Source organism: Cyrtonyx montezumae, unplaced genomic scaffold (assembly GCF_038088225.1).
Source record: "Cyrtonyx montezumae isolate F1298 unplaced genomic scaffold, pur_monq_1.0 scaffold_3, whole genome shotgun sequence".
In the NCBI taxonomy this organism is placed as follows: Eukaryota; Metazoa; Chordata; class Aves; order Galliformes; family Odontophoridae; genus Cyrtonyx; species Cyrtonyx montezumae.
The window spans coordinates 160,742,737-160,758,244 of record NW_027072034.1 but is presented as its reverse complement, the minus strand read 5'-3'; the positions used below and the strand labels follow the sequence as shown (position 1 = coordinate 160,758,244).

General features: G+C 61.6%; 3 protein-coding genes across 4 annotated transcripts; 1 reads left to right on the top strand and 2 right to left on the bottom strand.

The window, feature by feature from the left end:
- Nucleotides 1–37: 37 nt before the first annotated feature.
- Nucleotides 38–6,814, bottom strand: LMF2 (lipase maturation factor 2). 2 transcript variants are annotated; one of them, XM_065743861.1, is made up of 14 exons: nt 6,675–6,814; nt 5,059–5,312; nt 3,811–3,839; nt 3,474–3,670; nt 3,153–3,331; nt 2,930–3,068; nt 2,486–2,623; nt 2,300–2,405; nt 1,930–2,026; nt 1,643–1,825; nt 1,309–1,477; nt 1,112–1,223; nt 519–627; nt 38–430 (listed from the first exon to the last, which is right to left on the bottom strand). In XM_065743861.1, exons 1-14 carry the CDS (start codon nt 6,769–6,771, stop codon nt 125–127), a joined length of 2,115 nt encoding a protein of 704 aa, XP_065599933.1. In that variant the 5' UTR covers nt 6,772–6,814; the 3' UTR covers nt 38–124. The 2 variants fall into 2 exon arrangements, with proteins under 2 accessions (XP_065599933.1, XP_065599934.1); XM_065743862.1 differs by having other exon boundaries at nt 2,486–2,620; nt 6,675–6,802.
- A 719-nt stretch (nt 6,815–7,533) lies between these two features.
- NCAPH2 (non-SMC condensin II complex subunit H2) lies at nt 7,534–13,599 on the top strand. The gene is given in 20 exon segments (XM_065743879.1): nt 7,534–7,740; nt 8,481–8,582; nt 8,791–8,846; nt 9,026–9,101; nt 9,656–9,727; nt 9,842–9,921; nt 10,160–10,314; nt 10,613–10,708; nt 10,926–11,035; nt 11,120–11,191; nt 11,553–11,619; nt 11,722–11,829; nt 11,919–11,972; nt 12,271–12,413; nt 12,415–12,514; nt 12,590–12,655; nt 12,839–12,891; nt 13,004–13,105; nt 13,205–13,438; nt 13,440–13,599. Coding segments are annotated over 20 exon segments (2,043 nt in total). The 5' UTR covers nt 7,534–7,596; the 3' UTR covers nt 13,593–13,599.
- A 221-nt stretch (nt 13,600–13,820) lies between these two features.
- Nucleotides 13,821–14,572, bottom strand: LOC136051951 (protein SCO2 homolog, mitochondrial). Its single transcript, XM_065741677.1, has one exon. It carries the CDS (start codon nt 14,570–14,572, stop codon nt 13,826–13,828), a length of 747 nt encoding a protein of 248 aa, XP_065597749.1. The 3' UTR covers nt 13,821–13,825.
- Nucleotides 14,573–15,508: the final 936 nt, after the last annotated feature.

Genomic DNA, 15,508 nt, shown 5'->3' with positions numbered 1-15,508 from the left:
CCCCCACAGGGATGGAGCCAGGAAGGGGGTGGGGGGAGGGGGGCAAAGGCTTGGGGTCCCGGGGCAGGGTTGGGGGGGGCCAGTGGCAGCAGTCAGTGCGTGGAAGATGGGGTACCCGGTGCTGCTACTTCCTCCTCTTGGTGCCACGGGGACCCTCGCCCTTCTCCTCCGCCTCCCTGCCCTCCTTCCTGCGCAGCTGCCCGTTCTTCTCCCCCGGGTCCCCCCGCTGCTGTTTGGGGGCTTTGTGGCGGGCGGGGGGTGCACCCCCCCGGGGCCGGCGGGGTACTGCACGCAGCAGGAAGGTGGTGGCAGCCACCAGGTAGAGGGTCCACAGCACCACGTGGGGGGAGAAGGGGCGGCTGAGCCGGCGCACGGAGCTCAGGAGCCGGGGCAGGAACGCGTCTGTGGGGCGCTTGAGGGGCAGCTTGTCCTGGGGGAGGGATATGGGGGGGGGGGGGGGGGGGGGGCGGTGAGCTGTGCCCCACGGGGCTCGGTGTGGTGTGGGGAGTGGGTCCTACCTTCAGCCCGTGCTGGTTGAGCAGAGCATCCAGCGTGGGATCCCCCAGGGACACAGTGGGGAAGAACTCCTGGACGTGCTGCCGCCGCCACCACCGCATAGCTCCCGCCCTGCAGGACGGGGGGCAGGGATAGGACCCCTGCAGCACTGCAAGGAAACCCACAAACCACCCCCCCCCACACACCCCCAAACATAGGGACACAGAGCTTCTGAGCCCATCTCCAGAGCTGTCCCAACCCCAACACAGGCAGCAGTGCAGCAAGAGAACTGAATGGCAGAGAGAATGGAATCGGTTGGGGAGGGGGGGACCCTCATGGGATCAGAGAATGGGGTCTGGTTCAAATGGACCTTCAAAAGGATCAGAGAATCATTTGGGCTGAAAGGGACCCTCATAGGATCACGAAATCATTTGGGTTGGAAGGTGCCCTCATAGGATCAGAGAACGGTTTGTGGCTGGAAAGGCCGCCTGGTCTCGCTCCCAGCAGTGAGCAGGGACCCCTGCAGCTCCACTGGCTGCTCAGAGCCCCATCCCATTCCCTCCATTCCCACGGCCCCTCCCCCTTCGATGCCCCACAGCCCCTCCCCACTGCTCACCCGCTCTCGGTGCTGTGAGTGAACCAATACTTGTAGAGCTGTGCACGGAGGTAGACGGGTGGTTGGGAGCTGAAGGGGTACCTGTCCTCATCAACCTGCACCAGGCGGATCACTGCGTGGGAGAACAGGGGTGGGGTAAAAAGGGGGCAGGGGAGGGGGCCACCCCATCCCTACAGGGCCACCCCACCCGTGCTCACCATCCTCCTTGCCCTGCAGCAGGCGGTAGACGAAGCTGGCAAACCAGGGGCTGCTGCTGTGGTGTGCCAGGGCTGCAAACCACATCTGCCAGTCGAGGCGGGGCTGGTGGGGGGCCACCACAGCGGGGGCTGCACTGAGGTTCCCTGGTTTGTACATGAACTCAATCTCCTGAGGGTTGGAAGGCAGATATGGAGCCCTGGGCTTAGATAGGCCCACAGCCCCACTGCTCTGCCCTTCTCCCCCCAACCCCAGCTACAGAACAAAGCCCCACGCCATACATGGATGGCCAGGTGTCCCAGCAGGGCCTGAAGCCACAAAGCAGGGTGCTCTCACCGTCCAGCTCTGCTTGTCATAGCTGCCCTCCAGCACCACCTCAGGCCGCCCCCCGACGCCCGTCATCCTGCGGAAGAGCCCATAGGAGTTCACCACCTGGAAGCGCTCGACCGCGCTGAACATCTGATGGATGCCAGGCCACAGCTTGCCGTTGGACTCGTAGTCGATGTAGGTGAAGGGCACCTGGGGAGAGGAGACAGAGAGGCTGGGGCTGTGCTCCGTCCCCAGAGCACTGCTGCTTGACAGCAAGCCCCCCCCAGCCCCAGCTGGGACCCCCACACGCTCACCAAGCTGATGGCGAACATCCCCACCGTAGCTGTGGCGAAGACGGCCCACTGCAGCGTGGCCCACAGCTTCCAGAAGCAGCCACGGATGCAGGCACACCTGCAAGGGTGGTGGGAAATCAGAGCTGCACGGCCCTGCAGGCTGCATCCGCCTGGAGGGGGGGGGCAGCCCCTGGCTGGAAGCATGGAGACACAGGTTCTGGAGTGGATGGGGGCTGGGAGCAGCTCCAGACACCCTGGTTGTGCCCTGTTTTAACAAAGCAAACTTCTCCCTGAGCCACCCCCATCCCGTGCCCACGGTGCCAGCTGGACCCTGGTGCTCCCTCACTCACCAAACCACAGCCCTGCACGGCACAGCCCCCACCCCACTCACCTGTACATGGCAGAGAGGATTTCCCAGGAGAGTGAGAGGAAGCCCAGCCCCACCAGAGGCAGCGTCACCGCTCGCAGCCACTGCGTGAACTCGTGGTAGGTGAAGGCTGGGGGTGGGGGGACAGCACATCAGGGCCAGATGCCGTGCCCAAGGGGGCAGCAGGGCTGCAGGGACCCTGTGACGTACCCACTTTGGACTCCAGCAGCTTCTTCTCCCAGTCGATCTCCAGGCTGAAGTAGTGGACGCTCCAGTAGAGCAGCAAGGCGTAGGTGGCCAGCTCCAGCAGGGTGGAGAGGAAGGAGAGGAGGGTAGGAGGCCAGGCTGCTGGAGGAAGGGGGGGGTAGCTCAGCATCGGTGAGCACAGGGCTTGGCAAGACCAACCCACGGCACAGGGTGGGACCTGGGACTGAGAGCCCACACGCAGGGAAGGCAGAGCTCAGTGCCAGAGCCCATGCACTGCATCCCAGCCTCAGCACCTCAGGGGCACCAGCTCCCACCACACTGGCCCAGCAGTGGCCAGAACAACTTCTCCCAGGGTCAGACAGTGACAGTGGCCCGTCCCTTCCCCACCTCAAACACAGCAGAGGGGACTGCAGCCCCCAAAAACAGTGCACGAGCACAGAGACTCACAGCTGGCATGCTTCCTCTTGCTGCGCCCTGGCCAGCGCCCCACGTGCTCCTCATCCAGCAGGGAGAAGGCCAGGACGATGGTGAGCGCATTAAAGAAGTTGTAGTTGCCCGTGAGGATGATGAGGATCTGCAGCAGGACCTGAGCATGAGCAGAGGTGGGGTTGGGGGGCATCACAGAGCCTGAGGGGCACCCCGCTGCCAGCCACGCAGCGTCCCCACTCACCTGGCAGTAGAAGGAGAAGAGCCGGAGGCGGCGGATGGGCATGAAGAACAGCAGCGGGACGGCGATCTCGATGACGTAGGTGGCCACCACACTGAACTTCTGGAACCACACGGGCAGCTGGTGGGCATACCAGGCAGCTGGCGTGGGGATGCACTGCGTCTCGTAGTGATAGGTGAGAGCTGGGAGGACAGCAGAGGGCCGGGCAGTTGGGGATGGGTACAGACACAGCTGTGCCACGGGTGTCGTGTTCACAAAGGGAGAGGTGCAAAGAGCCCCCAGAGGTCCCCCAGGGCACGACTCGAGGCCCGTGCCACCCCTCACCTGTGAGCCCCCACCAGGTGGGGCAGCGGCTGGTCAGCTTCACCACGCCAGAGGCAAACATGAGGCGGAAGAGCAGCCAACGCAGCAGCCAGAAGGTGACGCTGTCGTGCGGGCGCCAGGCCGGGGAACGCCACTTGAGCAGGCGCAGAGGGGCCACCAGCACGGCCAGGAAGCCTGCTTCCAGCAGGAGGCTGTCCCTGGGGAATGTCACCACCCCCCCCCGGTGACAACAAGGGGGGGACAGAGCCCCTTAGGAAGCGGGGGATGGGGGCACGGAGTCTCCAGGCAGAGCCCTGCAGTGCCAGGGAGGGGGGAGGGGGCACGAGGGCTGACTTACCACTGGAAGTAGAGGAAAACCTGTCCCACCTGTGGGGAGAGCCAGCGGTCAGTGGGAAGGGGGCTCTGTGCTGCAGGGGGTTTCCTTTCTGACTCCCAGCCCACGGAGAGCCCCCCCACCCTGAGTACTCTGCCAAACCCAGCAGGCGAGGCAGTGCTGCCCAGGGCACAGGACGGAGGAGGGAGGAGGATGCTCCCAGGCCAGATGTGCTGGCAAGAACCACGCTGCGAGGAACCGCAGCTCAGGAGTGGCTCCAGAGCTCCAGGCACAGCCACGTGGCCGGCGAGCGGCAGCACAACAGCCCTGCTTGCAAGCAGCGTGGAGGGGAGGAGGGAGATGGATTTCTTTCCAGCATCACCTTAAAAGGGAAGGATGAGGGCCTGGCACGCAGGGGCTGGGAAGAGGCGGCTCCGGAAAGCAGGGAGTCCCAGCCCCACGCAGCCCCCTGTGACACTTCCCCTCCCGTTTTGGCTCGGTGCAGACAGCTGCACACCAGGAGCAGTTCCCACGCAGGCAGCTTCCTCTCCCATTCCCCGGTTTCAGAGGGAAATCATACAGCAGCTTAGGTTGGAAAGGATCTTAAATCCTATCTGGTTCCAACACCCTCGCTGCAGACTGGGTGTCCCCACAGCTCAGGCTGCCCAGGGCCCCAACTATTTTCATGGGCACCCACATCTCTGGGCAGCAGTGCCAGGGCTGCATCACCTCTGGGTGAAGGATTTCTCCCCAGCATCTGACCTCAGCCTCTCTTCTTTCGGTTTAAAGTCATTCCCCCTTTTCCTATTGCTCTCTCCCGCATACAGAGCTGCTCTCCTGTGCACCAGCCCCTTCAGGCACCAAGGCTACAGTGAGGTCACCCCGCAGCTGTCCCTTCCCCAGGCTGCACACCCCTCCCTCAGCCTTTCCCCACACAGAGGTGCTGGCAGCCCGCAACCACCCCTGTGCCCTCAGGCCCTGATCCCACAGCCCCACATCTCTGCACCGTGGGCCCTGACCTGGACCCAGTGCCCCACACGGGCCCTCCCAAGAGGGAAACAGAGGGGGATAAACCTCTCCCTGCTTTGCCACCCTCCCTCCTTCTGTTGATGCTACCCACGGCAGAGTTGGGCTGCGGCTGTGCACAATGAAAGAGGAACCCCCTCCTGCCACAACCGCTCTGACTCATGCCAACTCCTCCAACCAAAACCGCAGGCACAGAGCTCAGGCTCTCAGTCAGTCCCCCCCAATCCTCACTGCGTGCACTCATACCTGGTAGAGCGAGAGGTAGAACACCCGCAGGACGGCGAAGAGCAGGCAGTCACGCAGCGGGGAGCAAAGCAGGGCACCCAGCGAGGCGACGGCACCCAGCAGGCAGAGCAGCTCCATGCCCTGCTCCGTGTCCAGCCCCAGGTGTGGGCCGAGCCACAGCAGCGTGGGGACATCGTGCAGCTGTTCCCACAGCCCCTTCCCGCTCAGACGCAGCACCCGGCGGGCTGGCAGGATCCCATCGCGCCCGTACAGCCCTAAGGGATGCGAGGAAGGAGTGGTTCAGGGGGCAGCTCCCCATGGGATGAAGCTGAGGGAGTCGGGACCCACTACCCCTCCAAGCTCTGGGGCTCCATCTCTGCCCGCTGTTATCCCTGAGCCCTTCAGGAACCCTCAGGTCCTTCGTGCAGCCCAGCCCTCTGAGCAGCTGCTAACAGCCCTCTGTGATCACAGAATCGTAGGGGTTGGAAGGGATCTCTAGAGATCATCGAGTCCAACTCCCCTGCCAAAGCAGATTCCCTACACCACGTAGCACAGGTTGGCTTCCAGGTGGGTCTTGAATATCTCCTGAGAAAGAGACCCCACAACACAACACCCCTGGGCAGCCTGTGCCAGTGCTCCATCACCCTCACTGTAAAGAAGTACCTGTGCACATTCGTGAGGAGCTTCCTATGCTGCAGTTTCTGGCTGCTTCCCCTTGTCCTGTCTCCATACACTGCTGAAAAGAGTCTGGCCTCACCACTTTGCCCCCCACACCTCAGATATTTGTCAACCTGGATCAGGTCCCCTCTCAGTCTTCTTTTCTCAAGGCTAAACAGACCCAGTTCACTCAGCCTTTCTTCATAGGGGAGATCCTCCAGGCCCTACACCATCTTTGTGGCCCTGCATTGGACTCTTTCCAAGAGATCCCTGTCTGTTTTGTACTGGGGAGTCCAGAACTGGACACAGTACTCCAGATGAGGCCTCACCAGGGCAGAATAGAAGAGGAGGATCACCTCCCTTGACCTGCTGGCCACGTTCTTTTTAATGCACCCCAGGATCCCATTGGTCCTCTTGGCCACGAGGGCACACTGCTCATGGCCAACTGTCATCAAGCAGGACACCCAGCTCCCTCTGCAGAGCTCCTCTCCAGCCTGTACTGGTGCATGCAATTATTCCTCCTCAGATGCAAGACTCTACACTTGCTTTTGTCAAACCTCATCCAGTATGACGCTAGCCCCAAGCCCCTGGGGACCTCAGCTATCCCTCTGCCACCGGCCTCGAGCAAACCCCCAGAGAGGACACCAGGCCCACCAAAACCCCCATGGGATCAAGAAAACTGACCCCCATAGCCCCTCATGCCCCTTAACCTTAAGAAGAGGCCCCCTCCACATCTCCACTCCCCCCCCCAAGAAGGGGCCCCCTCCACATCTCCACCCCCCCTCAAGAAGGGGCCCCCTCCACATCTCTTAAGAAGCATCCCCGCCCCCCAGGCGCTGCCACCCCCCGCCCAGCCGCCCACAGCCCGCCGGGAACCGCGGCCCCCTCAGAGTCCCCCCAAGCAACGGGGAAAGAGGAGCCCGCGGGTCAGGCTCCAGCAGCAGCAGCCGCCGCCGCCGCCGCGCCGCGGAGCTCCGTACCGGGGATCTGGAGATAGAGAGAGACGAAGGCGGCGAGGTAGACCGCAGCCAGCCCGGCCAGGAACAGCTCCCGCGGCCGCCGCGGCGGTTCCCCCATAGCGGGAACGGCGGCACCGACACGTCCCCTCGCGCGCCGCCCGTGACGTCAGCACGCACGCCCCGCGTCGCGTCACGCCTGACGTCACGCTACGTCGCGTTGGGCGGGAAACACAAAATGGCGGCACGAAAAGTGCCGATTTCCGGGCGGGGCTGAAGGAGCGTTTTGTTCTGCTCCGTTTTATTCCATTTTCTTCTGCTCCGTTTTATTCCATTTTCTTCTGCTCCGTTTTCTTCTGCTCCGTTTTATTCCGCTCCGCTTTATTCCGTCCCGTGGTGTTTTTCCGCTGCTCGGTGAGTGAGTGTCACCGCGGCCTTTGTGCTCACGGTGAGCCCCGATCCCAGGGCCCGAACCCTGTGGTTGTCCCTCCCAACCTTTTGCGTCGTTGTGCTCAGTTGTTTGTTTTCTGTGGGGTGTGCTTACTTAAGGCCTTTATTTTTGTGGGGTTGAAGGCTTCTGCTGCCTCTTTTTCGCCTTTGGAAGCGTGCAGGTGTGGTGTTTGGGACGTGGTTGGACTCGGGGACTTAGAGGTCTTCTTCAGCCTGAGTGGATCTGTGGAGGCAGCGAGCTGTGTGGCTGACAGGGCTGGGATGGCTTGGTACTGGTGGCAGCTGGCATTGTGGGGGTGGGGGTGGCACACAGGATGCCAAACAACGGGGCAGCACTGGGGATGTGGCTCAGCAATGTGGTTGGGGGGGGGGGGGTTTGCCGTCTAACTTGGGGTCTTTTCCAAACCTGAGTGATTCTATGGTACCATAACAGCTAGCTGCTGAAAGGTGCTGGCCTGAGAGAGCTGGGACGTGGTGGGAGTGTGGCAGTCTGCTCATGGTACCTGGCTGTGCCCAACCCGCAGTTGTCACCATGGAGGATGTGGAGTCACGCTTCACTCACCTGCTGCAGCCCATCCGTGACCTCACCAAGAACTGGGAGGTGGATGTGGCTGCCCAGCTCGGGGAGTACCTGGAGGAGGTGAGAGCTTGGCAACGCTGTGAACATAAGGGGAATTTCTGTGGCTGCTGCTCACACCTCAGCACAGCTCCTGACTGCCTCAGGGCTGCCTGGTCACTGCTTTGCAGATGTGAGATGCTGCTAGGTTTCACAACCACACACATGTGTCCCTTCTGAATGTTCTGTGCTTTCAGAGGGTGCTGGGGATGTGCTCCACGCAGCGTGGCTGTGGAGAAGCTCCTTGTGCTGCAGGGGATGGGATGAATACTGATCAGTATCTGAAGGGTGGGGGTCAGGAGGAGGGGGCCAGGCTCTGTTTGGTGGTGCCCAGCACTGGGACAAGTGGCAGTAGGGACAGATTGGAGCCCAGGGAGCTTTGTCTGACTGTGAGGAAGAACTGTGTGTTGTGAGGATGGCAGAGCCCTGGCAGAGCTGCACAGAGGGACGGGGGAGTCTTCTCTGCAGAGATCCAAACCTGCCTGGATGCTCTGTGTGCAGCTGCTGCAGGGAACTGCTGGGGGGAGGGGGAGATTGCACTGGGGGAGCTGCAGAGGTCCTTTCCCACCCCCACAGCTCTGGGGTTCTGTGAACAGGATGCATTCCCATTCTGCATTCCCTTATCAGTTCTGGTCCCTGGATCTTCACATTAGGTGCACTGCTAATGTCTTGGCTTCATTTCGTTGTGCTGCTCTCAAATCAATTCTGGAGATCAGCACTTCATTTTCTTCCCTTTTTTTTTTCCCTTTCCCTGTGTTTTACAGCTGGACCAAATTTGCATTTCCTTTGATGGTGGCAAAACTACCATGAATTTCACAGAGGCAGCTCTGTTAATCCAGGGCTCTGCCTGCATCTACAGCAAGAAGGTGAGCACTGAGGGCACTGCCACATCGTAGCCCTGTGCAGGGGCTGCTCTGGGGAGCTGTCCAAACGTGTTCCAAAATGGCTTGGATGGGAAAGGAATAAAGCTGTTATCAAGAAACTGAGCTCTAGCCCTCTGAGGATAAGAGGAGAGCTGTGGCCATCAGCTGGAGGGGGTTTTCTCTGCCTCCAAATCTGGCTCCTGTTTTGCAGGTGGAATACCTGTACTCACTGGTCTACCAGGCACTCGACTGCATCTCCAACAAGAAGTGAGTAATAATAAAGAAGTGAGCTGATGCTGGAAGCTGCTTGCTTGCTGTGTGCAGTGCAGCTGGAGGAAACCTGCTGCTGCTGAGCTCTGACTGGGCCCTGCTGAGCTCTGACTGGGCCCTGCTGAGCTCTGACTGGGCCCTGCTGGGCTCTGGCTGTGCTTTTGCTCTTTATTCAGGAGGGAAAGGCAGCCCTGCTCCGTGGCACCAGATGGCAGGGATGCAGATGCAACCTTTGGCATGGAGAAGGAAGAGGTGAGGGCGTGGTGGATGTGCTCTGTGTGTGTTCAGCCCTGTATCTGCCTGCTCCTGCACCCAGGCGAGGCCAGGAGCACTTTGGGAGGTTCCTATTGTGAAATCCTGTCGTGCTGGCCACCTCAGGAAGGGACCTGCTGCCCTGCAGCCCTGCTTGGGAAGAGTTTATTCCCTCTGCTTCACTTAGAGATCCCTTCCACCCTGAGCCTCAGCCCTCCTTTGACCTGGGTGGGCTGAGAGTTGGGCAGAGATGAACCCGATGTAGAGTCCTGTGCCTGGGGAGGAACAACCACAGGGGTTGGGGCTGAAGAGCTGGAAAGGAGCTCTGCTGCAGGGAAGGACTTGGTAGCAAACAGCCTGAACCTGAGCCAGCAGTGTGCCCTGGTGGCCCAGAAGGTCAATGGGACCCTGGGGTGCATTGCACAGAGCACGGCCAACAAGGCAGGGAGGTGCTGCTCCCCTCTGCTCTGCCACTGTGAGGTTCCAGGCAGACTGGGAACTGCTGGAGGGAGCCCTGTCCCCACTGCTGGTTGCTCACCATCTTCTCTCTGCAGTTCCTCTCTCTGGATGACATTGGTGACACCAGCCAGCCCAACGTGGACTTGAAGAAGGACCATCAGCCCAGTGTAAGGGAAGCTGTGGTCGTCCTGCTGGTCCTCCCCTCCCTGTGTGTCAGGCTCTCCTCGCTGACCCCCCTGCTGCCTGCCCAGCTGAGCCCCATCACTCGTGTTCTCTTGCAGGCTGTGAACATTGTTCCCTTGACTCCGATGTCTTTGGTTCCCCTGGAAGAGGCTGAGAAGATAAACAACCCTCTGTTCAGGTGCAAGCCCCTCCCCAGCCTTCAGCTGGACCCCGGTGTGGGGCACTGGGGCACGGAGGGAGTGACAAAGCAGGGGCTGCTCTGGGGTGGGTGGGTAGGGCTTTGCGTGGCTGGGGAAGCCAGAGAGTGGTGAGTGGAGGCAGTTTGCATTCCTCTTGTCCCGGGAACGTCTCTGCTCTGCTCCCTTTGTCCTGGGGGGAGCACAGAGCCCTGTCCTGACAGCCCCCTTTGTGTGCAGCCGGAAGGGGGAGATCCTGGCCAGCAGGAAGGATTTTCGGATGAACACGTGCACCCCTCACCACAGTGGAGCCTTTATGCTGGAGCTGTCAGGGCTCTCCCCAGTGTGTATGCAGGGCCAGCATCGTGAGGAGAACAACCCCTGTGGAGCAGTAGGTACGGTGCTGGGGCAAAGACCTGGGTTTCCCCCCAGCTTGAGGGGGTGGGCTGTGGGCAGCACAGAGCAGGGATGTGATCAAGAACGATGGGAACAGCCCTGCTCCTTGGGCACAGGAGATGTGGTACTGCCTTTCCTCTGCCAACCTTCCTTCAGCCAAAGATCCCTGACCCCTTGAATGGGGTTTGTGCCCTGGGCTGTACTGAGGAGGGAAGGAGCAGCACTACGTCTGCTCTGTGCTGGCAGCTGAGACCCCCGCGGGCAGAGCACAGTGACTGCACCTCTGTCCCTTGGCAGGAGTGCAGTCCTCTGTCCTCAACACTGGGAGGGAATCCCCGTGTGTGAGCAGCGGAGCGATGCCTGTCCAGGCACTGAACTTCTCTGATGATGGAGGTGAGACGTGTGGGATCAGAGGGGTCTGTCCTTCCGTGCTGCTGGGCTGGGCTGTGTCTTCAGGCAGCTGCTGCTGCTGGGTGGGGTGCTCCTGCTGCGTCCCCTGACCCTGCCTGGCCCGTTTGAGAAGTGAAACCTCCCCCCTCTCATTGGGCGGAGTGGTAAAAGGAGATCCTTGATGATCTCCTAGCTGCTGACCATTTGCTTGCCCTGCTAGGTGCTGCAGGACCAGATGATGACTGTGACAGAGGGGATGACGTGCCTGTGGACCCCGAGGACAACATGGAAGTGTCTCCAGCCGCCACTGAGCACGTTGAGGCACAGCGGGTAGGGCAGGCAGGGCTTGGTAGGGCTCTGGAGCCTGGCTGCCCTGCAGCTCTGCTGCCTGACAGCTCCTTCTGTGTCTGCTAGAGTGTGACCCAGGTGAAGGGTTACGTGCTGCGGCAGCGAGCTCCTGCTGAGGACCTGCAGCCCCACATCAAGGTACAGGGGGAAGCACGGAGCCGAGCTGGGGTGGGCAAAAGCAGATCCTATAAGAGCAAAGTGAAGATCTCAAGGATGAGTCCAGCTGTCAACCTATCATCACAGTGCACAATAAATCATGTCCCCAAGCGTTGCAGCCCACTCTGGTGCCTGTCCACTCATTTGGAGGATTATTTTCCCTGATGCCCCCCCCCCGACCCTCCTCTGGTGCAACACAAGGTCCTCACCTCTCGTCCTTTTAAAGCCTGGACACTGCAGGGAGGATTTCCCACTGCCCATGGGAGGATTTGCAGAGCTGTACGGCTCCAGTGTGCCCCACAGTGCTCTGCCGGTGCTCATAGACACTCCCTTCCTCCACCAGGAGATGCTGGATCCGTGGCAAAGCCTTGATCCCTTTGGTGACTCCGAGGACAAGCCCTTCAGGAAAGGTATTTGAGGTTGGAAGAGTGTCTGCTCCTCTTCCTCAGGGCTGCAGGCCTCCAAGGGGTGGGATGGGGTTTTCCTGCACCCTGTCTCCTTCCTCCCTGCAGGGAGGCCCTACCTGGTGCCACGCGGCCTGGATGATGTGGTTGGTAGCAAGAGGAAAAGGAAGGGACCGAGAAAGCTTCAGGATTTCTTGAAATGGTTTTCTGCAGCCTGTGAGTGTTGTGGCCGGGCTGCTTCCCACCTGCTCTCCTCGCTGGGCTGCACCTGTAGGGGTTTCTAACTGCAATCCTGTTCTCCTCAGACAACAACGGTGCTGACTGCAGGAAAACCAGGAGGAAAGGGCCGACGTTCGCTGGTGAGAGGGGGGCAGGGTGGGGTGAGCTGGGGTGTGGGGGCTCCACGTGCTGCAGCCGTACTGCGAAGCCCTTGTGGGGTTGGATTTGCACTGGGAAGAGGCAGTAATCCTCACTGGGGTGACTGGGAGGTGAAACAGAGAATAACACCCAGGAGAAGGGGGCACCCTGCGGGCTGCAACGTCGCTGTGGTGAGGTTGGGTGAAGGGAGGTGGGAGGAACAAGCAGTCCTGCAGCCGACCGTGGATGAGAGGATTTGTTGTGGTTTATGTTCACGATGCAGTGCTTGTGTCTGTGCAGATCTGGAGGTGCTGTACTGGAAGCAGCTGAAGGAACGGCTCGCGACACAGAGGAAGCTGCAGAGCAGGACGGTGAGCAGCCAGATGGGGTTGGAGGATGGTGGGAGGAGCCATTGTTGGGTGGGGGGGCTCAGTGCTGCTTTCCCCCCAGGGGCTGCCCTGGTTGTTATCACCAGAGCGTGAAGAGGAAGAGCTGGATGCACTGGAGGAGGAGCGGGGCGACGAGGAGGGCAGGGAAGCAGCAGGTACTGCTGGGAACCCCCAGGGCTGAGCCTGTGAGGGTCAGGGGGGGTTCTGAGCTCGGTCTGCCCTTCCTGCAGATGACTTTGTGGAGCACGAGGACATCCAGGAGGAGGATATGGAGAATCTGGTCGAGAGAGCCATGGGTGAGGCCCTGGGGGAGCTGTGAGGAGGGTAATCTCCCCCCTTCAGTGCATCCTGAGCAGCTGTGGGGTCGTGGCTGTGTGTTGTCCCACCCGTGGGGCACAAATGTCCTCAGCTGGTGGCACAGGGTCAGGCACACAGCTTTTTCCCCACGCCAAGCTGGTGACGCTCCTCCCCTCTCCCAGCCCCCTGCGATGTGGACGCGCTGAGCTATGAAGAGCTGGTGAGGAAGAACGTGGTAGGTGCCGTGCCCGAGCTCAGGGCAGGGGGACAAACACGAGTGCCGTGGGCGTCCCTCGTCCCCGTGTTGTCCCTGTCCCCGTGCTCCCCGAGTCCCTTTATATTTGCAGGAGCTTTTCATCGCCAGTTCCCAGAGGTACGTACAGGAGACGGAGCTCTCGCAGCACATCCGCCTCTGGGAGGAGAAGATGGGGCCGGCGCTGCAGGAGCAGGTACGCTGCTGGCGGAGGGGCAGCCGCGCTGCCGATGAGGGCTGGGGGGGGTTGGGGGGAAGAAGCAGAAGCTCACTGCTGCCCCCCGCTGTCCTGCAGGAGGAGCGCACGGCCTTCGACATCCACAGCTACGGGGACAGGCTGGCCGCCCGCTTCGGCAGCCTGGGGGAGTGGCAGTCCTTTGCCAGCCTGGTGGCCGGCCTGCCGCCCTTCGAGGTGTGCCGCTACATGCTGGCCTCGCTGCAGCTCGTGAGTGTGGGGGCCTGGGGGAAAACTATGGGGGGGGGGGGGGAGGGGCACTGCCGTACCCCCCAGCCCCTTCTCTTCTTTTCTCCTCTCTGCTCCCCAGGCCAATGATTACACCGTGGAGGTGACACAGGACCCGGGGCTGGAGGAGGCAGTGGACACAGTACGGCTGCGGCTGCTGACATGGGAGCGAGCACACGAGCGCTTCCGCACTTACAAGGCCCCCTCAGCCTGCGAATGAGCCCCTCATCCCCTACACAACCCCCCCCTCCCCCCCACCAACTCCACTCTGTACAGCCCCCCTCCCCTACGCTCCCCGCAGCGCCAGGGCTCTGTCCCCAACAATAAACCTCCCGACCTCAGTAAAGGCTGGCCTCGTTTTTTTGGCAACGTTAACCAAGTGTCCCCCATGGGGGGCAGAGAGTCCCTCTGGGGGCTGCCCCCCTCCTCCATCCCAGTTTACCCCCGCGGGGCTCAGTCGAGGAGGGGCTTGTAGGTCTCCATGTGGCGCCGCACGCTCTCGGCGATCTTGGCGGCCGTTTTGCTGCGGTTGTAGTAATCCAAGAAGAGCCCGTCGGGTCCCAGCAGGTAAATGATGATGGTGTGATCCACGATGTAATCGCCGTCCTCATCCTTCGGCCCGGCGCTGGCGTACACGCGGTAGGCTCTGCTCACCTCCCGCACCTGCTCCGGACTCCCCGTGAGCCCCAACAGCCGCGGGTGGAAATCCCGCACGTAGCGTGCCACCGCATCCACATCGTCGCGCTCCGGGTCCACGGTGATAAAAAGCGGCTGCACCTTCGGCAGAGCCGCGTCGCTGTCCAGCAGCTCCACCGCCCGGCTCAGCTTCTCCAGCTCATCCGGGCAGACGTCGGGGCAATGAGTGAAGCCGAAGTAGAGCAGCACCCACTGCCCGCGGAAGTCGGCTTTGCGGCGGGGCCGCCCGCGGTGATCCACGAGCTGGAAGTTGCCCTGTCCCAACGCCAACGCCCGCAGCTCCCGCTGCCGTCGCTCCCGCAGCTCCCGCTCTTTGCGGGAGCGCAGATACAGCCAGGCCCCGCACGCCGCGCCCCCCACCGCCGCCACCACGGCCACGCGTCGGCTCAGGGGCAGCGCTGGGGACGGACCCCCCCGGGGACCGGACAGACCGCGGGATGGGGGGGGGAGCGGGGGGGGGCGGACGGGAAAACGGCGCAGGCAGCGGGCGGGAAGCAGCGCCATGGCGGGGGGCAGCGGGGAGGAGGAGGAGGGTCACCGGAAGAGGTGGGGCTAGAGATGAAGCACCGCCCCCCCTCCTCCCCCAGCACCGCCCCGACCATAGAGTGGGGAGGGATGGGAGGGAGCGGCGAACATAGAGTGCGGTAGGATAGAGGGGACAGCCCCGAATGGAGGACCGGAAGTGGGGGAGGATAAAGAAAGAGGCTGCCGAAGGGGGGAGCCCCAAATGGAACACCTGAAGGAGGGGACCCCAAAAAGAGGAACTTCAAATGGGACCTTTAAAAAAGGGGAACAAATGTTCATAGTAATGATAGCGGTGGCAATAAAAGTGATATTAAGCGCTAATCGATCAGCACGCGTTGTCGGGCCACCCGATTGACAGAGGAAGAGCCCGCCCCCGCGCTGTGCTCAACCAATGGCGCGCGGGAGTGAGGAGAGAACAGCCAATCGCTGCGGGGAGGGGGCGGGAGGAGCGGTTCTTAAAGCGGCCACGCTGGTGTGGCCCACCTTAAAGCGGCAAGGCTCCCCCCCACCCCTTCTCGTCATGGGACGGGGGCGTGGTGCGCGGTATGCAAATGATATGCTAATGAGGGAGGAAGAGTACTTGGAGAGAAACAGCGAACGGTTCTGGAGAGTGGTGAGAGTGGGGGGAGGGGTTCCCGAGGGGGTCTTTGGGGCTGAGGGGGGGGTGGGTGATGGAGTCTTCATGGTGGGTTGTCTGGGGGGCTTCGTGGTGGGGTTCTGGCATCTGGAGGGCTTCGTGGTGGCATCTCTGGGGGCTTCATGGTGACCTCAAAGCGTCTTCATGGAGTGTTCTTGGGGGTGGCTTTGTGGCGGGGTCATGGTGGCTTCTTGGTGGCATCTAGGGGTCTTCATGGTGGGTTCGTGGTAGCATCTGGGGGTCTTCGTGGTGGGTTCGTGGTGACATCTTGGAGGGCT

Bases quoted from the DNA above. Each gene is read 5' to 3' on its own strand.
- LMF2 (XM_065743861.1), bottom strand. From the start codon at position 6,771: ATGGGGGAACCGCCGCGGCGGCCGCGGGAGCTGTTCCTGGCCGGGCTG. The intron at 3,671-3,810 runs GTAAGTCAGCCC...GACATTCCCCAG, and splicing joins GTTTTCCTCTACTTCCAGTG to GGACAGCCTCCTGCTGGAAG. The intron at 1,224-1,308 runs GTGAGCACGGGT...TCTCCCACGCAG, and splicing joins GCTGCAGGGCAAGGAGGATG to TGATCCGCCTGGTGCAGGTT.
- LOC136051951 (XM_065741677.1), bottom strand. From the start codon at position 14,572: ATGGCGCTGCTTCCCGCCCGCTGCCTGCGCCGTTTTCCCGTCCGCCCC.